Source organism: Callithrix jacchus, chromosome 14, assembly GCF_049354715.1.
Source record: "Callithrix jacchus isolate 240 chromosome 14, calJac240_pri, whole genome shotgun sequence".
In the NCBI taxonomy this organism is placed as follows: Eukaryota; Metazoa; Chordata; class Mammalia; order Primates; family Cebidae; genus Callithrix; species Callithrix jacchus.
Genome location: NC_133515.1, coordinates 52,874,535 through 52,899,413, shown reverse-complemented (window position 1 = coordinate 52,899,413; position 24,879 = coordinate 52,874,535). Strand labels below are relative to the sequence as shown.

General features: G+C 37.6%; 1 protein-coding gene across 12 annotated transcripts in view; it reads right to left on the bottom strand.

Annotated features, from left to right (window-relative positions):
* The window catches only part of USP34 (ubiquitin specific peptidase 34), a 282,857-nt gene that overhangs the window by 52,923 nt on the left and 205,055 nt on the right, over positions 1-24,879 (bottom strand). For all 12 annotated transcript variants that reach the window (XM_054244928.2, XM_054244930.2, XM_054244931.2 and 9 more), the window contains 5 exons: positions 17,711-17,883; positions 12,262-12,415; positions 11,132-11,210; positions 7,856-7,909; positions 7,652-7,747 (listed from right to left, as the gene is read on the bottom strand). In XM_054244928.2, the coding sequence (XP_054100903.2) occupies positions 7,652-7,747; positions 7,856-7,909; positions 11,132-11,210; positions 12,262-12,415; positions 17,711-17,883 (556 nt within the window). The remainder of the gene's footprint in view (positions 1-7,651; positions 7,748-7,855; positions 7,910-11,131; positions 11,211-12,261; positions 12,416-17,710; positions 17,884-24,879) is intronic.

The following is a 24,879-nucleotide window of genomic DNA, read 5'->3' as shown; positions in this document are numbered from 1 at the left end:
TGGCTTCCAGCCATGAGCTTAATTCTAGATTCTGTGTCACAATTTTTGTCCCATCAATCCTATAAGGGCCTAACTACTGGTCAACATTATCTCCTGGACCTAAAGGTTGACAGTACTGTGGTTTCTAATACATAAGTGCTTTTAGTTTTGCTCTATTTTTGTTCTACATTTTCTAATATATAGGCATATCTCATTTTATTGTACTTCACTTTACTGCACTTTGCAGACACTGTTTTTTTTGTTGTTGCTGTTTTTAGACAGAGTTTCGCTCTTGTTGTCCAGGCTGGAGTGCAATGGTGCGATCTTGGCTCACCACAACCTCCGCTTCCGGGTTCAAGTGATTACCCTGCCACAGCCTCCTGAGTAGCTGGGATTACAGGCATGTACCACCATGGCCAGCTAATTTTGTATTTTTAGTACAGGCATGTACCACCATGACCAGCTAATTTTGTATTTTTAGTAGAGACGGGGTTTCTCCATGTTGGTCAGGCTGGTCTTGAACTCCCGGACCTCAGGTGATCTGCCTGCTTCAGTTTCCCAAAGTGCTGGGATTATAGGCGTGAGTCATGGCTCCCAGACTGTAGATACTGTATTTTTAAATAAAATGAAGGGCTGTGGCAACCTTGCAGTCCAGTAGGTCTATTGGCACATTTTTCTAATATAGCATGTGCTCACTTTGTGTCTACAAAAATAGAAAACAAAAAAAACCCAGAAACGTTCATCTGTTTGATAGTCCTTTTTATGTTGTATAAATACATGTGTATAGCTATTTTCTGTAAACATTTTTTTTTGAGACAGGGTCTCACTCTGTCTTCTGTGCTGGAGTACAGTAGCATGATCACAGCTCACTGCAGCCTTGACCTCCTTGGCTTCAGGTGATCCTCCAACCTCAGCCTCCTAAGTAGCTGGGACCACAGGTGCATGACTCCATGGCCAGCTAATATTTTTTGTATTTTTTTTTTGTAGAGATGAAGTTTTTGTCATATTGCCCAGGCTGGTCTTGAATTCCTGGGGTCAAATAATTCACCTACCTCCTAAAGTGCTGAAATTACAGGTGTAAGCCACCCTGCCCAACCACCCTAACTATTTTTTTTTCTTTTTTTTTTAGACAGAGTTTCACTCTTGTTGCCCAGGCTGGAGTGCAATGGTACAGTCTTGGCTCACTGCAACCTCTGCCTCCGGGTTCAAGTGATTCTCTAGTTTCAACCTCCCAAGTAGCTGGAATTACATGTACCCACCACCACGCTGAGCTAATTTTTGTATTTTTGATAGAGACAGGGTTTCACCATGTTGGCCAGGCTAGTCTCGAACTCCTGGCCGCAGGTGATCCAACCGCCTCAGCCTCCCAAAGTGCTGGGATTACAAGTGTGAGCCACTGCACCCAGCCTTACCCTAGCTATTTTCTAAATAACTGTCCATCCTCAACTTGGGCTATGTTTCCTTGAACTTCCATCACAGCTATCCAGGTCATCTTTTGTCTTCTAACACAAGCCAACAAATTCTGTCCTTCCTAGGAATTTGTACATAATGTTTTCTTTGCCTGGCCTGGAGCACTCTTCACATAATTACCTCTTCTCTAACTTTCAAGTTTCAGTTTAAGGTTAACTTCCTGAAGCATTTCTTGACCCTTTTCTAGCAATCCCTATCAACTATCCTTTCTGAGAACTCTTACCTGTATTATCTGTAAGAGTCATTACAATTTATAACTAATTTGCTTATTTAATCTCTTTTATGCTTCTAAAATGTTTTATTTATCTTTTGGGAAAGTCTGTTAACAACTATGCTTTAAATCTACAAATCTAAAGAACCACATTCTGTTTTATATCTAAAACCACATTAATGTTCATGTATACAGTATTTTACATTTTATATTAATTTTAAGAAAACATATGTAGGCACACACTCATTTAAAAATAGGCTGAAATAATTATTGTGATTGTTTCTGGATACTACAAACTACACTCATACAGGACAGCAAACTTAACACTCACGTATGTTCTGACTGCTCCACCAACTAGCTGTTGACTTTCTCCCTCTCCTCAGGCCTCCATATTCCCTAATGCTGGAATTAGGCCAATTAACAACCCTACTAGCCTCTCTACCTAGTAAAAGGAGTAGTCACACATCTTTCACTTTACATCAAATGCTAGGAATGATTAAGCTTCCTCACTTTAAATGAGTGATTGTAATGGGCCTAAAACTAGGCCTCCTATACCAGTTAAACAAGTTGTGAATACAAAGGAAGACGTCTTGAAGGAGATAAAATAGACCCCAATGAACAGAAGAATGGTAAGAACATTCTTATTGCTTATGTGGAGAAAATTTTAGTGGTCTGGATAAAAGATCAAATCAGTCATAATATTCCCTTAAGCCAAAGTCTAACCAGAGCAAGATCCTAACTCTCTTCAATTCTATGAAGGCTACGAGAGGCGAGGAAGCTACAGATAGAAGGTTTGAAGCGAGCAGAGGTTGGTTCATGAGGGTAAAGAAAAGAAGGCACCTCTGTAACATTAAAGTGCAAGCTGAAGCAGTAAGTGCTAACATGGAAACTGCAGCAAGTTATCCAGAAGACGTAGCTGAGATCACTGATGAAGGTGGCTACACTAAACAGCAGATTTTCAACGTAGACAAAACTTTCCAGTTGAAAGCTTTTTCCAACTTTCAACTGGAAAAAGATGTTATCTAAGACTTCCACAGCTAGAGAGAAGTCAGTGCTTCAAGGCTTCAAAGGACAGGCTAACTCTGCTGGTAGGGACTAACGTAGCTGGTGATTTTAAATTAAAGGCAATGCTCACTTACCATTCTCAAAATCTTAGGGTCCTTAAGATTTATACTAAGTCTACTGTGCTTGTGTTCTACAAATGAACAAAATCTGGATGATAACTTACCATTTACAGCATGGTTTACTGAATATTTTAAGCTCACTGTGGAGACCTACTGCTCAGAAGAAAATATTCCTTTCACAGTATTACTGCTACACTTCTCAAATGACATACAAGCTCTTCCTTCAGGTCTAAACCCAATTAAGTTAAAGAAAAGAATAAATAAATAAATAAATAAAAATAAAATAAAAAGACATACAAGCAGTCAACAAGCATATGCAAAAATGCTCAATATCACTAAGCATTAAGGAAATGTAAATCAAACCACAATGAGATATCATCTCACACCAGTGAGAATGGCAGTTATTAAAAAATCAGAAAGATAGATGCTGCCAAGGTTGCAGAGAAAAGGGAATGCTTATACACTGCTGGTGAAAATGCAAATTAGTTTAGCCACTGCAGAAAGCAGTCTGGCAATCTCTCAAAGAAGTTAAAATAGAATGACCATTTGACCCAGCAACCCCATTATTGGGTATATACCAAAAGGAATATAAATTGTTCTACCATAAAGACACATGCTCATGTATGTTCACTGCAGCACTATTCACAATAGCAAGGAAATGGAATCAACCTAGATGCCCATCAACAGTTGACTGTATAAAGAAAATGTGGTACATATACACTATGAAATATTATGCAGCTATTAAAAAAATGAGATCACAGCCTTTGCAGCAACAAAGATGGAGCTGGAGGCCGTTATCCTAAGCAAATTAACATAGGAACAGAGAATAAAATACCACATGTGAGAACCAATACCTTCTCACTTATAACTGGGAACTAAACATTGACTACACATGAACACAAGGGAACAAGAGACACTGAGACCTATTTTAAGGGTGGCAGGTGGGGGAAGAGTGAGAACTGAAAAACTACCTATTCAGTATTATGCTGATTACCTGGGTGACAAAATTATTTGTATACCAAACCCACACAATTCACCCATGTAACAAACCTACATACATACCCCATCCCTTAAACCTAATATAACTGTTGCAGGGTGGGCGGGAAGAACCAAAATAGACCTGAGTAAACATGTTCCAGAGCTTATTTGGATGGGGAAAAAATCATGTCCATCTTCAATAAAGTATCCCTCCAAAAAACAAGCAAGCAAAAGATATGGTTGCTCACTGACAATGCACGTAGTCCCCCAAGATCTCTAACAAGGATGTACAGGAGATTAATGCTGTTTTCATGACTGTTAACACAACATCCATTCTGTAGCCCATGGATCGAGGTGTAATTTCAACTTTTAAGTCTAATTACTGAATAGTTTCATGAGGCTATAGTTATAATGCTATCTCTGATGGACCTGGACAAAATAAGGCAAAAACCTGCAAGGATTCAGTATTCTAGATGCCATTAAGAAGATTTGTGATTCATCAAAGGTGGTCAAAGTATCAACATTATCCGTAGTTTGAAAGAAGCTGATTCCAATCTACATGGCTGACTTTTAGGGGTTTAAGTCTTAAGTAGAGGAAGTAACTGCAGATGTGGCAGAAATAGTAAGATAACAAGAGGCAGAAATAAAGCCTACAGTGAACGAATTACTGCAATCTCATGATCAAATCTGAATAAATGAGGAAGTGCTTCTTATGGATAAGTAAACACAATGGTTTCCTGAGAAACCACTTTTGAGACGGAATATCAAAAAAAAGAACTCCATTCTTGAGATGGAATCTACTCCAGGTGAAGATGTTGTGGACCTTGTTGAAATGATAAGAAAGGATTTAGAATCAATTCAGTTGAAAAAGCAGTGGCAGAAAAGAAAAAAACAAAAAACAAACCAAAAAAAAAGCAGTGGTAGTTTGAGAGGACTGACTCCAATTTTGAAAGCTGTATCATGGGTAAAATGTTACCAAATACCATCATATGGTATAAAGAAATCATTTCATGAAATGAAGATTCGATTGTGTGGCAAACTTCAGTTTTCTCATTTTAAGAAATTGATACAGCCACCCCAACCACCACCCTAACCTAGTTAGCAGCCAACAACATGGAGGCAAGATCCTCCACCAAAAAAGATTATGAATCCCTGAAGGCTCAGATGATGGTTACCATTTTTCAGCAATAAACTATTTCTACATTAAGGTACATACACTTTTTAGACATAATGCTGTTACATACTTCTTGCATATTTCATAGACTAGAGTATAAACGTAACTTTTATGTGTACTGGGAAACTAAAAAATTTCTGATTTGCTTTACTGCGAAATTTGCTTTACTGTGGTGGTCTGGAACTGAATCTACAGTATCTCCAAGGTATGCCTGTAGTTAGCTCAGTCTTTCTCTTCTCATGGAAAAGCAAAGGTTTGGGATTCCCTTCTGTCACAATATAAATCACTGGCTTTCAAATAATGTTTGGAGCATTCTGGGGTCCCTGTGAACTTTTAAGGAGTTCTATAAGGGCAAAATAATATTCTCAGTCACATTCTCCCTTTTTAAAGTGTGATTTTCTCATAATTGTACAATAAAGTCTTCCAGAGCTACATGATGAGTGAGATGAGGATTCAGCTGTTTTCTGTTAATCTGGATATCAAAGATATTTCCAAAAAATAAAACAGGATCACTTTTCTCACTGAATTATTTTGTTTAGAAAATACACATTTATGAAATATTATTAGATTAACACATAGTGAATTTATTTTTTAGTATATGTGCTGCTGCCAAAGCAAGCATAGTCATGGGTTTATTTTTAAATGTATAAAAGTTTTAAAAATCTGATTTAATTTCTAACATAGTAGATACTGACAGATATAACCATATTAAAATACACATTAAAAAATATCAATTTAAGGCCCTAAATAACTTTTAATTTTTTTGAAACAGGGTCTTGCTCTATCAGCCAGGCTAAAGCACAGTGGCCGAATCACAGCTCACTGCAGCGTCAACCAACTGTGCACAGTGTTCCTGCCTAAGCCTCCCCAGCAGCAGGGATTGCAGGTATGCACACACAGTTAATTTTTCTTTCTTTCTTTATTTTGTAGAGACAGGATCTTGCTATGTTGCTCAGGCTGGTCTCTAACTCCTGGGGCTCAAGCAATCCTCCCACCTTACAGGGATGAGCTGCTGTACCCAGCCCTCCCAATAACTTTTAAGAATTTAAAAGAGACCAATAAGTCTGAGAACCAGCTAGGTACGGTGGCTCAAATTTGTAATCTCAGCACTTTGAGAGGCTAAGGCAGGTGGATTGATTGAGCTCAGGAGTTCAAGACCAGCCTGGGCAATATGGTAAAACCCTGTCTCTGATAAAAGTACAAAAAGTTAGCCAGATATGGTGGTGCAAACCTGTAGTTTCAGCTACTCAAGAGGCTGAGATGGGAGGAACATCTGAGCCCAGAAGGTCAAGGCTACAGTGAGCCATGATCATACCACTGCACTCCAACCTGAATGACAGAGTAAAACCCTGTCACACACACACAAAGTTTGAGAACCACTGATGTAAATAAACAAAATACATCATCATTGTAAAGGTTTTATTTAAAATTTCATTTTACTTCACAAGTGGGCTGATTGTCATTAAATACCGTTGGGTACTTATATAAAGCAAGGTCTAGATTTGTCTGATTATCTTGAGGACAAAAAGCTTGGCACAAAAGAATGATTAAAATCAATTTAATTGTGTTTTTGATGCTGGCTGAGATACATCTTCATAGAAATAAATTTAGTAGCTTCAAATCTAATGAAGCCATTTATAACAATACCATCTAATTCAGCTGGTAAATCCAATTCAAGGAATTGAAAAAAGACAATATTCCTGGCTTTGTACAATTAACACATGTGCAGTCAAGATACTAGTTAAAAGCATTTGGGAACAGTATCCAGTCCGTTTTAAGACTTGATCCCAGTATCACAAATATATATATATATATATATATATATATATATTTCTTTTCCAGATAGCAAAGCTGAATTGTCTAGATGGACACATACAATTTAATCAGGTGTGCATTTCTGGAGAAGATTTACTTCTTTGTGCTTTTGGCTGACTGTATTTCTAACAGTGACATAACACACTGATTTACATACTCAATGTACTACTACCATTTACATTATAAAATTTAAAAAGCCTCATAACTACAAATGAACACGTTTTCATTCCTTGATATGTAAAATACATTTTTTTTTTTTTTTAAGATGGAGTTTTGCTCTGTTGCCCAAGCTGGAATGCAGTGGTGTGATCTCAGCTCACTGTAACCTCCACCTTCTGGGTTCAAGCGATTCTCTTGCCTTAGTTTACTGAGTAGCTGAGATTACAGGCGTCTGCCACCACACCCAGCTAATTTTTGTATTTTTAGTAAAGCCAGGGTTTCGCCTTGTTGGCCAGGCTGGTCAACTCCTGACCTCAGGCCTCAGCCTCCGTAAGTGCTGGGATTACAGGCTGGAGCCACTGTGGCTGTAAAATACATTTAAATGCATTTCAATTACAATGCATGCTTGAGGGCATGTGTCTGTATCATGAAGCACAACAGAAGAAACACTCACAAACCAATCTAAGAAGCAAAACATTACTAACTACACAAATTATGAAGTCACTCTGATTCCTTCAACCTTTTTGTCAATTCTCTTTTACTGATATTTTCTACTTCATTTAATCTCATTCATTTTCATTTACCTATCTTACATCAGTATTACCAAGACATTTGTAAGCACTCTTAAGATCTACTCTGAATTACAGATCTTAACCTGTATAGCCTGTTCTTACACTACAGTATTCCTTGCATAATCACAACATATTTTTTAAATGTTGCTCAAGTGAAATTAACTTATACCTCTAGTAACTCTGACGAAACATCAAATTTGTATTCTCTGCCATTTTCTTCCTCCGGTTCCATGCGTTTGTAAAACAGCATATATGCACTGTGTGTCTTTAAGAGGCAAGAAAAAATAAATGTTCATTTTGACAAAGTATTTTTCTAAAAGTAGACAATGCAGAAGAAAAAACAATATAAAACTATATATGAAGAAATGGTTACCTTTTCAAAAGAGAAATCCATAAATTTATCTGTAACAGAATCATAGGTCTTGGTCTGTTTAAAAATACAAAAGTTTTACTTCTTTGAAAAAATGGATATACTCAGCTATGTTTATATATAAATTATTTTATAAACAGCCATTTTATACTTAACAGTAACTTTGTAAATAGTTTTCAAACAACACTGTATTCATAAAAATCCTATGTACTTCATGATTCGACCAATATATCCAAGTATCATCTCTTTGTAGTTTTTATTACTTTTGTTATTGTTTATTTATTTTTTGGGGGGGGGACACAGTTTCACTCTTGTTGCCCAGGCTAAGTGCAATGGCACTATCTCGGCTCACCGCACCCTCCGCCTCCCGGGCTCAAGCCATTCTCCTGCCTCGTCCTCCTGCGTAGTTGGGATTACAGGCATGCGCCACCATGCCTGGCTCATTTTGTATTTTTAGTAGAGATGGGGTTTCTCCATGTTGGTCAGGCTGGTCTTGAACTCCCAAGCCCAGGTGATCAGCCCGCCTCGGCCTCCCCAAGTGCTGGAATTATAGGTGTGAGCCACTGCACTTAGCTATTTATTTTTAGATAGAGAATACTACAAAGTTAGGACTGAGAAAATTTTACTGTAGCAAAAGAAAACAAATGAAGACAGTGAGGCAAGGAAATAGTTGGCTTTGTCCTAATTTTAGTAAATGTGATAAATAGTGGAAATACAAACTGAATTTAAACAGTTCATTCTCAGCAACATTATAAATTAGAAAAGCACATGAAAATATTTCATTGAAATGAAGCTGTAATTTATTCTAATATCTCAAAACATCTATCTCCATCAATCCTTCACATGTACCTCCACCAATCCTTCACAAACATAATTTTGAGCCTCAAAGTTGTAAGTCAACTTTATGCAGATGAAATGGATTTGTCAGAACACACTTTAAGCAATGCAACTGATGGGAGACAGCAAAAGTGGTATAAGAAAAAGTTAAGAGTTGACCAAAGATAACCCATATACAAAAATGATGCAAAAGAAAGAAAAGGAAACATGAAGTAATGAGAAGCAATCAGTAAAGATCTAGAATTTGAGTAAGAAAGAAAGATCATAGGACAAAAGGAGGCTGAACAAAGGATCACAGGGAGGTAACTGGACATGTGAAATATGACAAGAATTTAGTGGTCGGGCTTTTGGGAACTTAAAGGCTGTTTCCTACTGAGTAAAGAGATGAGGATTCCACTGGTAATTCTGGAGAACTTCAGCCGTGTTTTGACAGAAAAAAATGTAAAAATCCAAGGGAAACAGACAAGCAGAATTACCAGCAATGAAATCAGAGGAGACAGGGGCAGACACTCTAAAACACAAAGATTCAAAATATTTTTTAAAGATATTTTACCATAAAATATATAAAAGAAAAAAAGGGGACACCTGCAATTTGAAAAACTACATTTTCAGAGAAGAGCCTTGTAGAGTTTCTTTTCTTCTTTCTTTAATCTTTTTAAAAAGGAAACATTCAGTGGGGTGTGGTGGCTCATGCCTGTAATCCCAGCACTTTGGGAGGCCAAGGCAGGCGCATTATGAGGTCAGGAGATTGAGACCATCCTGGCCAACATGGTGAAACCTCATCTCTACTAAAAACACAAAAATTAGCTGCACATGGTGGTGCATGCCTGTAATCCCAGCTACCTGGGAAGCAGAGGCAGGAGAATCGCTTGAACCAGGGAGTTGGAGGTTGTAGTGAGCCAACATCGAGTCACTGCAGTCCAGCGTGGAGACAGAGCAAGATACCATCTCAAAAAAAAAAAAAGGGAAACATTCTAAGGAATAACATCTACAGATGCAACTGGTTTAGTGGTGGCTTCAGTAGCAACTAAATATTTACTTCCTTATTCTACGCATTTCCAAATTGTTAGCAAGTGTTACTTTTCTTTTTCCATTCAGCAGAATAGACAAGAGCACTGAGAAACAATAAGGAAGCCCTTCATTAAAATCTAGAATGTATACCATTTCTCAACTTTTGGCTAAGACAAACTATAAAATCCAGAATATAAATGGTTAATTCATAACAAATATGGTTATTAAGTCAAAAAAACAACTTTGGGATAATCTGTGAAAATGAAAATGACTAATATTTGACTTGTGAGAATCAGGAGAATATTTTAAAACACTTCTCAGAAAATTGATACTAGGATAAACTGCGTATAGAGAAGTGAAATTATTACAGTACTACTCCAACCTAAATGTCTTTTTAAATGTCTATTGTTGCCCAGGCACTGTGGCTCACACCTGTATGTAATCTTAGGACTTTGGGAGGCTGAGGTGGGTGGATCACTTGCATTTAGGAGTTCAAGAGAAGCCTGGCCAACATGGTAAAACCCTGTCCCTACTAAAAATACAAAAATTGGCTGAGCGTGGTGGCAGGCACCTGTAATCCCAGCTACTCTCAAGGCTGAGGCTCAAGGATAGCTGGAACCTGGGAGGCGAAGGCTGCAGTAAGTTGAGATCACGTCACTGTATTTTTGGTAGAGATGAGGTTTCACCATGTTGACCAGGAGATGGTCTCAATCTCCTGACTTTGTGATGCACCTACCTCAGCCTCCCAAAGTGTTGGGATTACCGGCATGAGCCACCGCACCCAGCTGAATTTTCCAGTCTGGGCGAGAGAGAAAGACTCCATCTCGGGGTGGAAGAAAAAAAGGCTATTGTCAATTATGTCACAGAGAAGATATCCTTTTGCTCTCGTTAACCAGGTTGCTGTTGTTATAAAAAGCACTGAAAGAACAATCCTTTAAAACTTAGCTCTTAGCTCAAGCCAACTTTCTCGCCAAACATTTTTCTAATTTCTTTTTCACTTATTGTGAATCAGGCAGTAAGCTAAGAGACTCTTAGCCTTTTGAGCCATAGTAAACTAAGAGCCTCTCCCTGGTCAAAGATTTTTCAGATACAGTCAGTAAAGAGTAATTTCTTTTGCTCTAATACCACAGAATTCAGTGAGTAAACTATTTACTCAATCCTTATTCTCATGGCACTGTAATTCAACTCTTATACTAACTACTAAGCTTTTTATTTGTCTTACCTTCTTAATCAGGCTGTTGTAAAAAGCAGAAACAGTATTTTAAAAATATTTCTGTGAACATACCAAACTTCCAATAAATAGCAGTTGAATAAATTTTTTATTTAATCATAGCAATTAAAAGAAAGTTAAGCAACTCTGCTATTGGATTTTATGTTTGACAAAGCAGTTGGAAAGACACAAACCATTTATAATTTCTAAATAAAACTTACCGTCATCTCTCCACCAAAACATTCAGATGCAAGTTGAGCAGAATCAAAAGGTTTTACTTCAGCATCATTAAAAAGATACCTAAAATAGAGCATACAGTATTAATCCAGTACGCATATACTGAATGTTATGTCTACTATTTTCTGAATAACAAATGTTACAAGTGTCAAATTATTACTTCATGAGGTAAATTCTAAGTTCTTATTTTTACAATTCTAATCTACTAGAAATAAGAAATGTAATTTTATAACATACTCATAACCACCTTATAATCAGACAGATTCATTTATAACCTAGGATTAACAAAGGAATTCATAAAAGAAATAAAGTTTGCTTAAATATAACATGTAAAGCTACTAGGAAAAATTAAGAGATGTGAGAACTTTCAAAGACAGATACCATTTCAAAATTTATGATAAAAATGATTCAAAATATATTTATGGAAACATTCAAATGGATTTAAAAAAAAAGTAAAAGGTACCATGGACATGATGGGTGAAGGACTGAAAAATAACTGAAACTATTCTGCTAACTGACAATCAATTCACAACTATACATTTTCTTCAAAGCAATATCCCCAGCACTTAGAACAGTGCCTAGCACACGTGTAGTACCTATAGACAGACCCTACCTAACAATATCTGAAGGCCAAAAAACAGGTACTGGGGACTGCTCCAATGATTTCAAACCTTGTAACTTGATAAAAAGATAAAAAGTAAGTGTGGGTAGTCCTGCGAATAGGAGGTGAAATAGGCAGAGCATTCAGGTAGACTCCTAATGGCACATATAAGGCTACCCTATATTCAATAAACAGCTCTTGAATGAATGGAGAAGGTAAGAGTTGAAATGTTGTCTATAAATCTCTTTACAGTTGTCTGTAAAATCTGTGGATGTTAATTTTTCTGAGGAAAGGACTCAAATTCTCAAGAAGTAAAACATTCATATGTTTAAGAATTGATTTAAACTGTCTGTTGAAAGTTAACTTCATTTAAAAATTTTGTCTACCTCTTTTCCAGCTTTTGTAGAAAGTTTTTAGAAAACTAAGCACTGAAAACGTATCAGAAAACTACCATAAATTCTTACCTTAAAGGAAAAAAGTTTAAAAAGATTCAAAGAAATATTTAAAACTCACCATTTATTGTTTTTATAAGCATGGGGATTGACTATATCTCTGATAAAGCTGTAATAGTGTCCACCATCTGCTGTTCCTGTGTGAACAGTCACTCCTATCAAGTCATATTCATAGCTCTCTGTGTCTTTTGAATGATCATTGTCTTCTTTAAAACCTGATTTACATAAAATAAAATTATTTTCAATACTTCACAACATTAACTTAGAAACACCTGTTATAATAAACTTTATTAACTACAATTAATAACATTTTATTAAAGTGATTTTAATACAATAAAAGTAATTTTCCCAACGTCACAAGTTACTCACAATCACTTTTTATAATAAACTTTATTTACAGAAATAGGGGCACAAATACTTTATGTTAAATAGGTACGAAACAACTATTTACTAGTCATTCGCCACCCTTAGCCTACTACCCAAGGGACATACTATACGAACCACTAGAAAAACAACCATGTGTTAGTGCATAATTACAGACAACTTCAATATAAAGTATAAATATATAATATTTTTGTTTAATATGACTAGTCTTTTGAAATAGGTGATACAAAATGCTCCATTCTATTTAATCTTTATTAGGAGCAGGCAAACTAAGACCTAAAAAAAAATTAGAATACTTCTTTTAGTCTCCTATTAAGTAGTTTAAACATGGTTTCAACAGTTGGCCAAAAAAGAGAAAAATGAAGCATTTACTGGCAGCTTCCAAATATACATCAGTTAATAAAAACACTATGTAGTAGTAGACTTATATAGACAGGAACAAAATAAAGAAAAAGGCACACTTCCTATTCCCAAAGATTTAAAATCTAAAGGTAATAAAAGATACTGAGAAAAAAAATTATAAAATGCTCTAATAAGTTTGAGTAAGACGTATGATTTACCATCTGTATTCCCACTACCACATAGAAAGGAAAAAGAATATGGAATATGGAAATGACAAGATTTAGTTGACTTGAGGGTACAGTCTGAACTGGAACATGAAGAGATAATTAGGTCAGTAAGAGAAGATATGGCTCAAGGCATCAAAGCAGTGGCTGAGGAGTAGGCATTCCTTCCGTAGGCAGTGCCAGGATCTGAATGCATCACTTGTGTCCTAACAAATTCCTTTACCTTGGCATAAATTCTGCTACCTCCACAAGTGGAAACATCACAAGAAATATAATGAAGCACAGTTGTGAGGAGGTTTTGCTATACTTTTCCAGAAAAAAAATTTTTTTTCAAATAGATGTTGTCTTGCTCTGCTACCCAGGCTGAATTGCACTGGCATAATCATAGCTTACTGCAGGCTTGGACTCCTGGGCTCAGGTGATCCTCCCACCTCAGACTCCCAGTAGCTGCAACTACAGGCATGGGTCACTACCTGCCTAATCTTTCAAATGGTTTGATAATAGGTCTGAAAAGTAGGATGTATATATACAATGCCCACTTCTTAACTTCGCCTGTGATCTCTACTGGGCCATGTCCTACAACTCGTTTTTATTTTTATTTTTTTGAGACAGTCTTGCTTTGTTGCCCAGGTTGGAGTGCAGTGGTGCAACTCAGCTCACTGCACCCTCCTCCTCCCAGGTTCAAGTGATTCTCCTGTCTTGGCCTCCTGAGTAACTGGGATTAAAGCATGAGTTACCATACCCAGATAATTTTTTTTGTATTTTTAGTAGAAATGGGGTTTCACCATGTTGGCCAGGCTGGTCTTGAACTCCTGACCTCAGGTGATTTGCCCACCTCAGCCTTCCAAAGTGCTAGGATTACAGGTGTGAGTCATTGCACCTGGCCTTCTACAAGGCATAAATATACTCAAAGCCTAACCTTACTAATTCCCTCTCCTAACTCTGTATTTCTTTACAGCTATAGTTACCATCTTCTCTCCTCTCTTCAAGGAAAAAGTACGTCTCCTGAAAGAACAGTGTGCATTCATTGTTTACATCTCTCATAACCCACTGAATGAGGGTAAAACATTTATTGCATACTCATTAAGTGCTAGGCACTGGAGTTAAAGATTGTAACACCCTTCTCTTTCCTGAAACTTAGCATACAGCATAACTGGCTTCTCCAAACCTTTTAAAATTTTAATCAGAACTCTTTATACAAATAATACATTGCTGAAACCTTAGTTTAAGCAAAACAGAACATCTACGTAAAGAAGGATAAAAAAGCAAAAGGCTGGGCACATTGGCTCATGCCTGTAATCCCAGCTATTGGGGAGGCTGACGCAGGTGGATCACCTGAGGTCAGGAGTTCATAATGAGCCTGGCCCATGTGGCAACACCCTGTCTCTTAAAAATACAAAAATTAGCTGGGCATGGTGGTGTGTGTGTATGGTCTCAGCTTCTTCGGAGGCTTAGGCACAAGAATTAATTAAACCCAGAAGATGGAGTGAACCAAGATTGTGCCACCGTACTCCAGCATCTCTACTGTACCCAGTAGAGATGACAGGCGAAGTTAAGAAGTGGGCATTGTATATATACACACTACTTTTTTTTTTTTTTTAAAGAAAGAAACTAAGAAAGAGAAAGAGAAAAGGGGGAGAGAGAACAGGAGTCTTGCTCTATTGCCCAGGCTGGAATGCAATCTAGAAATAGGTATTAAAAACCTCTTTTATGCTGATGATTGTGCTTAACAGCAGAGACAGGAAGGAATAAGGAAAGAAAACAACAAACAGCCAACCAATATTTCGTTTAAATCTGTGAAATGCTGTGCAAGTGCTGAAGAGTGATTTGCTTCCACTTTCGTGGTCACCTTCAAAATAGGTATAATGTGATACTAAAAAAAAAATGTATGTTCTGTGGACCCGGGTGTAGAATTCTATAAATATTCACTAAGTTTACTTGTTCCAGGTCTGAGTTCAAATCATGTCTCTGTTAATTTTCTATCTTGTTGATCCATCGAATATTAACAATGTGGTGTCAAAGTGTGGGAGTCCAAGTCTCTTTATAAGTCATTGAAAACTTGTCTTATATAACTGGGTACCCCTATATTGGGTACATACATATTTATGATCATTGACTCCTATCGTTGCATTGATCTTTTTATCATTATGTAATGTCCTTCTTTGTTTCTTTTAGTCTTGGTTACTACTGTAGTCTATTTTGTCAGAGCCGAAAGTTATGACTCCTGTTTTTTTTGTTTTTCTTTTCTCTCCATTTGATTGGTGAGTCTTCCTCCAACTTTTGTTTTGAGTCTTTGTGTGTCCTTGCTTATGAGATGGATCTGGATACAGAGTGCCAATGTGTTTTGACTTTTTATTCAGTTTGCTATGTCTTTGATTGGGGCATTTAATCCATTTAAATTCAGGATTAATATTGATATTTGTGAATTTAATATTGTCATTTAATGCTGGCTATTTTGCCCATTAGTTGATATAAATACTTCATTATGGAGATACTCTTTATCTTTTGGTGAGTTTTTGGGATGATTGACACTGGTTATTCCTTTCTGTGTGTAGTGTGCTTCTTTCAGAAGCTCTTGAAAAGCAGGCCTGGTGGTGATGAAATCTCTGAGTGCTTGCTTGTTCGTGAAAAATTTTATTTTTCCTTCATTTATAAAGCTTAGTTTGGCTGGATATGAGATTCTGGGTTGAAAATTCTTTTCTTTGAGGATACTGAATATTAACCCCCACTCTCTTCTAGCTTGCAGGGTTTCTGCTGAGAGATCTGCTGTGAGTCTGATAGGCTTCCCTTTATGGGTAACCTGACCTTTCTCTCTAGCTGCCCTTAGAATTTTCTCCTTTATTTCAGCCCTGGTGAATCTAACGATTATGGGTCTTGGGGTTGCTCTACTTGAGGAATATCTTTGTGGTGTTCTCTGTATTACCTGGAGTTGAGTATTGTCCCACCTTACTAGGTTAGGAAAGTTTTCCTGAATAATATCCTGAAGAATATTTTCCAGCTTGGATTCATTCTCTTCATGACATTCAGGTACACCTATCAAACGTAAATTAGGTCTTTTCACATAGTCCCATATTTCCTGGAGACTTTGTTCATTCCTTTTTACTCTTTCTTCTCTAATCTTGTCTTCTCGTTTCATTTCATTAAGTTGGTCTTCGACCTCTGATATCCTTTCTTCTCCTTGAACAATTCAAGTGTTAAATCCTGTGCATACTTCTCTGGGTTCTCATATGGTATTCTTCAGTTCCATTAATTCACTTATATTTCTCTCTAAATCGTCTATTCTCGTTAGGATTTTGTCAAATCTTTTTTCAAAGTTCTTAGTTTCTTTACATTGGGCTAGAACATGTTCTTTTAACTCACAGAAGTTTCTTATTCTCCATCTTCTGAAGCCTGATTCTGTTAATGGAATGCACTCGTTTTCCATCAGGCCTTCTTCCCCTGTTGATGAGGAACTGTGATCCTTCGTAGAGGGAGAGGCATTCTGATTTTGAGTATTCTCAGCCTTTTTATGCTAGTTTCTTCCCAGTGTTGTAAATTTATCCACCTGTCATCTTTGTAATTACCAACTTTCAAATTAGGTCTCTTAGTGGACGGCCAACTTGTTAATTCCCAGGGCTGAAATCTGAGCAACCCACTGTGCCAGCTAAAACAGCGGCATCAAGATTCTTGGTGCTTTTCTGTCTGGGAGTCTCCCGTCTGGCTTCCCTCATGATTCCCTTCTTCAATCAGCTCCAAACGTCAGCCAAAAGGGGAACCAGTCCCGTTTACTCTGCACCAAGAACCGCCGCGCCAGGGCACCGGCAAAACCGCAGAGCTGGCTGCAAGAGTCACGCTGGCGACCCGTGGGGCTCCTCTGCTGGGAATCTCCTGGTCCTTGAGCAACAAGAATTCGTATGAAAGTGTGGCGTCCTCTCGTTCTCTGTGCTTTCACTGGGAGCTACAAGCCTGAGCAGCTAGTGGTCAGCCATCTTGGATCTCTCTCCTACATCCTACTTTTTAAACCTATTATCAAACCATTTGAAAGATTAGGCCAGTAGTGACACATGCCTGTAGTTGCAGCTACTGGGAGTCTGAGGTGGGAGGATCACTTGAGCCCAGGAATCCAAGGCTGCAGTAAGCTATGATTATGCCAGTGTAATTCAGCCTGGGTAGTAGAGCAAGACAACATCTATTTGAAAAAAAAATTTTTTTTTCTGGAAAAGTATAGCAAAACCTCCTCACAGCTATGCTTCATTATATTTCTTGTGATGTCTAAGGGCGGGGGGGGGGGGGGACATAAAAAGACTTACCCCACAAGATTTAAGCTCCACAAGAGCAACAACCATGCTTATCTTGTTTACCACTGTGTCACTAGCAAATAGTAGTGTGCCTAGGAACATAGTCCTAGTAGATACTAAATATTTACTGGTAAACTGACTGAATGCATGACAGGGTCTTAACTTTCTTCCTTCTAAGATTCAATTTAGTTTTGTTAACTGCATAGTTGATGACACCTTTATGAGTACCCTGTTACGGAGACTGACAATAATCACAGACAAGAGAAAGAAACAGAAAAATCACCTTCTTTCCTCTCACTCTTTCCCATAAGAAAATCTTCGGTATAGGGTGTCATGTCCAAACGTAATGGGAAGGAAAAGTGTGTATTCACTTTTTCTTTCATCATTGTGACCATATTAAATGTATACCTCATAGTATTGAAACTCAAAATGCGAGGCAGTTTCTTAAAACATGCCCTTGAGAGACAAGAAAAAAAATAAAGATTATTTTTCACAAATACTTTAGTTTGATTTCTGTTATGCTATATCTATTTCAATTTTCAACTCAGAGTTAAACAGTAGTCCCCTTATCTGCAGGGGATACCTTCTGAGACTCCCAGTGTCTGCCTCAAACTGAGGACAGTACTGAACTCCACATACGCCATGGCTTCTCTTAAACAGACATACCTGTGATAAAGTTCAATTTCTGAATTAGGCACAGTGAGAGATTAACAAGTATTAATAGAACAATTACAACAATATACTGTTCACAATTTCATAGATTTTAACAACCTCATGTATGATTTTTTTTTTCTTTTCATATTAAGTTGAGAACTTTAAGGCATTTTACAGTGTCTCTTTGGTAGGGCCCAACTGTTATGATCAATACTCCTGCACTTTGGTGGCAGTAAGTTAAATAAAGGTTTCTTGAATGTAAGCAGTGCAATATTGCAAAGGTAACCAAAGGAGCTACTAAGTGACTAACAGACAGTGTATACACCATGGACATGCTGGACAGAGATGATTTATATCCCAGGTGGGAACTGTGCCAGATTTCATCTATGCTACTTAGTCCAGTGTGCAATTTAAAACTTAAGAATTATTTCTGAAATTTTCTATGTAGTATTTTCAGAACATGCTTGTCTGCAGGTAACTGAAACTGCAGAAAACAAAACCACAGATAAGGGAAAGTAGAGAAGTATTCTAAATCACATTCTTCTTAAAACTATATAGTCAGTCCCTGAGCACTAGGCAGCAGCACTCCTGCTCCCCCTTTTCTCACTTCCCATCACTGAAGGGCAGACCAATGCCTGGCAGCCACCCTCTAGCACCATGTCACAGAACAGAGCCCGTACCATGCAGGAGGAGAGCTTGCAGGGTTCCTGGGTAGAATTACACTTTAACAGTAAAAGGAATGGGAACAGTATTCCAGCCTCAGTTTCTATTTCTACCAGTGACATGGAAAAAGTACTGCTGGATGCCCAGCATGAGTATGGACAGAGTATCTCCAAGAGTTCTCACTGTGACAGGACACTGACAGCTTCTGAAACATACCCATAGCGTTGGAGAGAAAACAGCTCTCATGCTTCTGAAACAGCCATAGCATTGGAGAAAAACAGCTCTCAGGCCAGGCGTGGTAGCTCAGCACTTTGGAAGGCTAAGGTGGACAGATTACTTGAGGCGAGGAGTTCAAGACCATCCTGGCCAATATCGCAAAACCACGTTTCTACTTAAAATATAAAATTCAGCCAGATATGGTACACTCATGCCTGTAATCCCAACTATTTGGGGGGCAGAGGCTGCAGTGAGTTGAGATCACACCATTGCACTCCAGCCTGGATGACACAGTGAGATTCTGTCTCAAGGAAAAAAAGAAAAGAAAAGAAAAAAGAAAAACAGGCGGGACAAGGTGGTTCACACCTGTAATCTCAGCAATTTGGGAGGCTAAGGCAGGTGGATCGCCTGAGATCAGGAGTTCGAGACCAGCCTGACCAACACAGTGGAATCCTGTCTCTACTAAAAATACAAAAAATTAGCTGGGTGTGGTGGTGGGCGCTTGTAATTCCAGCTACTCGGAGGCTGGGGCAGGAGAATTGCTTGAACCCAGGAGGCAGAAGTTGCGGTGAGCCAAGATCGCGCCATTGCACTCCAGCCTGGACAACAAGAGCAAGACTCCGTTTAAAAGAAAAAAAAGAAAAAAGAAAAACAGCTCTCAGTCTGAGGAAGGTTATATTGAGAGAAGGAAAGGAGTTGAAAGCATCTTAAAAATAAAAACTCAGATTGGATGTAGGATTAGTTGAGTTAACCGAAAAATATTCCCCCCAAAGAGTTCTTCTCCTAAGGGCTTGCTGTGCGTTAACACATACAATGTTTACAACCTATAAGGAAGGTACTCTCTCTCTCCTATTTACAGATTAAACAACCCAAGTGCATGACCACTCTCAGCATGAGAAACACAAGCAACATGAAGAAAGGGGGCATTTTCGCTGCAAAATTTCTGAAGGTTTTTCTTCCGTCTCTGCTGCTCTCTCATTTACTGACTGGAGATGTATATTGGAAGGTGCCTGACAACTTCCACCAGCACCTTTTGATGAGGAATTAGAATCTGGCTGTTCATTAGTGGGATTGTATTTGAACATCCATGTAGCTAACTGAAGAGCTGTTATGATCCTTGTATGGCTGCATCACTTGTGTTTATTTGTTCTGTAACTGTTGCATTCCTAATTCAGTAAAATCAAAGAACAGACCCTAAAATCAGACTGATCTACAACTATACTATGGGATCAATTAATAGGCAAGTCAGACTGATGAATATCTACTGTAACAATTTGGTAGTCACTGGAAAGTAGATTATGAGTATAAATAATTTTAATATACTAATCATGATATATGTAGTATTTTAAAGATTATCTGTAATCTTAATTAGGTTAAAAAAACTTTGTATTTCAAAAGAATGAGTAATACTGACATTAAAATCACTACTTTAAGGGGTTTGTCCAAAATAAATATTGTGGCCTTATATCACACTATTATAGAAATTATTATTTAATTTAAATGAATGCAGGTTGTCTACTAAAGATTACACGTAACTATGCTAATTTTTCTTAGTAAATAGAAGCCAAGATATAACCACAAACTCAGCTGTATTGTTTATATACTAAACTATTCCTGCTTTTGCGGAATAAGGACTTCAGCCTCTGATCATTAGGTAATCACTTTGGATGTCAGTCAGCTAGCTGTTCAGTATCTTTTTACTGTTCATCACTCTGCATTTGTGAATTTATTCCTATTCTTTGTCCTCAACTTTAGTGTGTTCCTAAATATCAACTTTATTCTAAGCAAATCTACGTCTACTTTAAAAAACTGCAAATGAAAAAATCTTTGCCAAATCCTTCAGATTACTGTATTTACATATGGTTTAAAATCAAATGTCATAAAAACTTCTTGATGAAACCAGGACTCTTCCCCATTTGGACATTTTTTTCTTTCTACAAGATCCTTGTTAGAAAGGCTGATCGTTTGTTACAGTATATATATGTGACTGTGCATTTGTTTCATCTTTCTGTACTTAAATGGGTGGTTAAAATAAATCTAACATTTTCATTTGTTTAAAAAAAAAATCAAACACACACACAACTTTTTCCATTCTGAAAAGCCTTTTATAAAGTCGAGATATAAAAAATAAAATGTTACGGTAGACTGTGGTAAATGTCATGATGAAGATGCAAAAGGGTGCTATGGAAGTATAAACAGGAGTCTCATCCATACTCCAGAGCCAAGGAGGTCTTTGGTTCGGAGTTTTCTTTTCTTCCCTAAATAACAGGAATCAAAATATTTATTTTTGTGACCCAGAATTGTGAAGTCTGGTTGTAATCCCTTATTAGATGAATGATGCTATACAAGTTACTTAACCTCTCTGAGCTTAATTTGTTGGGTTGGAAAATGGAGATTATCTCCCCTCTCCTATCTTTGAAACACTGCCTGGCAAAGAGCATTCCGTTAAGTGTCAACTGCTACAACAACAACAACAAAAGCAGCAGCAGCACCAAGTCAAATGGTCATCTAAATCTTATACCATAACATGTTGCTAGTCCAAGTTCAATGTAAACAAACAAAAATATACAAACTTGGATTTTAAAAAAAGATGAATTTTAGGGAATAATTTTTCACTGCACATAAGGATCAAAGAAGTATTTAAGAGCTCAGTCAAAAATAAACGAATACGAAGTTAGGGAAACAAGGAATGAAAGATGTTACAGGTAGAGGGAATAAAAAGTTCAAAAATTCACTATTTTAGATTATTTGGGAAACTGGCAAATGATTAAGTTTAACAGAGTCAAAGGTATGTAATGATAAAGTGTAAACTTCATCCTAACAATTCTGAATAACTAATGAGCTTGTGGCGTAGAGTGAAAACATGCATTGTGTCAATGGATAAAAGAGATGAACAGATCTGGAAAGATGAAGACAGGTAGTATAGCACAGCAAAGCATTCTCAACTAAGACGATTTAAGACTCAGTGGCATATCAGTAAAAAAACTGGTATTATGGTGGTTCATAAATTACTCAGGTAGAATGAATAGATTGAGAAAACCAAAGGTTTGCAGATAGAGCAGAATATGATGATCCTGTTGAGGATAAGAATCTCTTTGTTCACTTCCTCAACTGGCCCACTTCTGCTGAAGTACAGATATATTAAAGTATGTTAAGAGCACAAATGACTGAATACCTGGGAGAGATGTGACAGGTATTTCAGGAAAACAGTAGAATCTTATCAGACAAAAGAAGGGGGTTGTAAGAATGACAAATTTATTCAATACATTCATTCCAATTAGATTCTCTAAAGAATCTGACTCAGACCCTTGACTATCTTTCAGTGACTCATTTATTATATTCTTCTACAGTAGTTAACTTTTGTTTTTCTTTTGTACAACACAGTCTTGCTCTGTCACCCAGGCTGGAGTGCAGTGGCGTGATCTTGGCTCACTGCAACCTCCACCTCCTGGGTTCAAGCAATTCTCCTACCTCAGCCTCCCAAGTAGTTGGGATTACAGGTGCGTGCCACCTCACCCAGCTAATTTTTGTATTTTTAGTAGAGATGGGGTTTCACCATGTTAGCCAGCTTGGTCTCGAACTCCTGACCTGGTGATCTGCCCACCTCAGCCTCCCAAAGTGCTGGGATTACAGGCATCAGCTACCGCGCTCAGCCTGCCAGTAGTTAACTTTTGACTGACTCCATTTTATGTATGTCCCTAATTCTTACCCTAACCCAACTCTTAACCTAAGAGTGGCTTCTTCGTGTAACTGCCTGCACAGCTATGCTTTCATTTGACTGTGTCCACCTAACGATCTGTCTGACTACTGCACTGTTTGAGATTAGAAAAATGAATACCATCCCTTTCAAATAAATGACATAGAAAAACCTCCTCTTAAGCCATTTTAGTGTCTTATTTGTATGATAGCTTTTTATTTTCTGCCTTCAAACATGCTCATACCTCCTTCGTCTAGAAAAATCCTTTGTTTGAGCCCCAAGACACTTTTCTGTCTACTATCTTCCTTGCTGTTTTATTGCCAAACTGTGTTTTTTGTTTTATTTTTTTTTGGAGACAGTCTTGCTCTATTGCACAGGCTGGAGTACAGTGGCACAATCTTGGCTCACTGCAACCTCTGCCTCCCAGGTTCAAGTAATTCTCCTGCCTCAGCCTCCCAAGTAGCTGGGACTACAGGCTTGAGCCACCATGCTTGGCTAATTTTTGTATTTTTAGTAGAAGCAGGGTTTCACCATGTTGGCCAGGCTAGTCTCAAACTCCTGACGACCTCAGGCAATCTGCTTGCCTCGGCTTCCCAAAGTGCTGGGATTACAGGTATGAGCCACCGTGCATGACCTGTTTACAAACTTTTAAAATGAATGATTTATGCTTGATTCCATGTGTCCTAACAATGCTGTTTCTATTCCTATAACCTGACAAAACCCATCACTAAACTACCTTCTAAAACAATCCAATGCTTTTATTCAGCTATCATTTTCTTTCATCTAAGTTAATTGATTATCTTCTTGAGATTCTCTTCCCACTGTTTGGGTTACCATTTTATCCTAATTTTCTTTCTTTCCTTGCCTCTCTTGTCACTTTGTCCTCTGTACTTCGAGGTTGGCTTAGCTCTTAAGTCTTTTGAAACAACTACATTATTTCTCAGGCAGATATTCTGATAGTTTCAATCAATTACACAGATAATCCTAAAATGTGGAGGGCAGTAATTTGATGCCATCATGTTACCAACTTTATTTTCTACTACTGTTGCCTGTGAATGTGCTACTTAAAAATGCAGACTGGCCTACTCCTAGATTTTTTGCAATTTCAAGGAGGACATTTCTATTTTGCTGCATTTGTTTCTAGTAACTAATTGTATAAGATGCTCTTTCCAATCCAATTTCTATTTGTCTTTCAATGTAAAATTAAAATGTCTACTCAACTACTCTGTCCTAAACCTGCCATTTTATGGCTGTTAAGAGCCTTCTGGCCAGGTGCAGTGGCTTCATGCCTGTAATCCCAGCACTTCTGGAGGCTAAGGTGGGTGGATTATTTGAGCCCAGGAGTTTAAGACCAGCCTGGGCAACATGTGAATCCTGAAAGAATAATGAAGAAAACAGTGTATAATGTTTGGCATGCATTAGTACAAGTATAGCATTTTTTATTTTTTTGAGACAGGTTTTGATTTTATTGCTGAGGCTGGAGTGCAATGGCACAATCATGGCTCACTGCAGGCTACCTCCCAGGCTCAAGTGATCCTCCTGACTCAATGTCCTGGGCAGCTGAGACTACAAGTACATGCCACCACATCTGGCTAAGTTTCATACTTTTTTGTAGCAACCGTGTTTCCCTATGTTGCCCTCAAACTCCTGGGCTCAAGACCTGCCTTAAACTCCCAAAGTGCTGGGATTACAGATGGGAGCCACTACATGTGTCTATAAGGCAACTTTTATTTGAAGTCAACTAAATTATTATTTTCCAACAAATTCTACTAAAACTGAAAGATGAGGAAGAATATTTTTGATCAATGTACCAAAATAATACATATCCAAAAATAATACCACCATATTGAAAGGGAAAGAAGAACCAGCTTGAATGTATTATAGTATAAACACTTGTTTAACACTCTAACTCAACAGTTACTCCCAAATCTACCTCTACTCCAGATCTCTCTTGCCAAGCTCTAACCACAATAGCAGGATCTTTCTACCTGGATGCCCCAATGAGAACTCAAATTCAACTTGATTATCTCCCTGAAATTTGCTTATTTGTATCTTAGGAATCAGCATTGGGAAAGTTTCTTTATTCTGTGACGCCATGTCTTCACATGTAAAATGGGGATAATAAAAGTATCTATTGCAAAGGAATGTTGTGATAATTAACTGGATGCAAGTTATCAGAATAGTGCTTAATAAAAAATACTTTGGAAAAGCTAACTAGTACA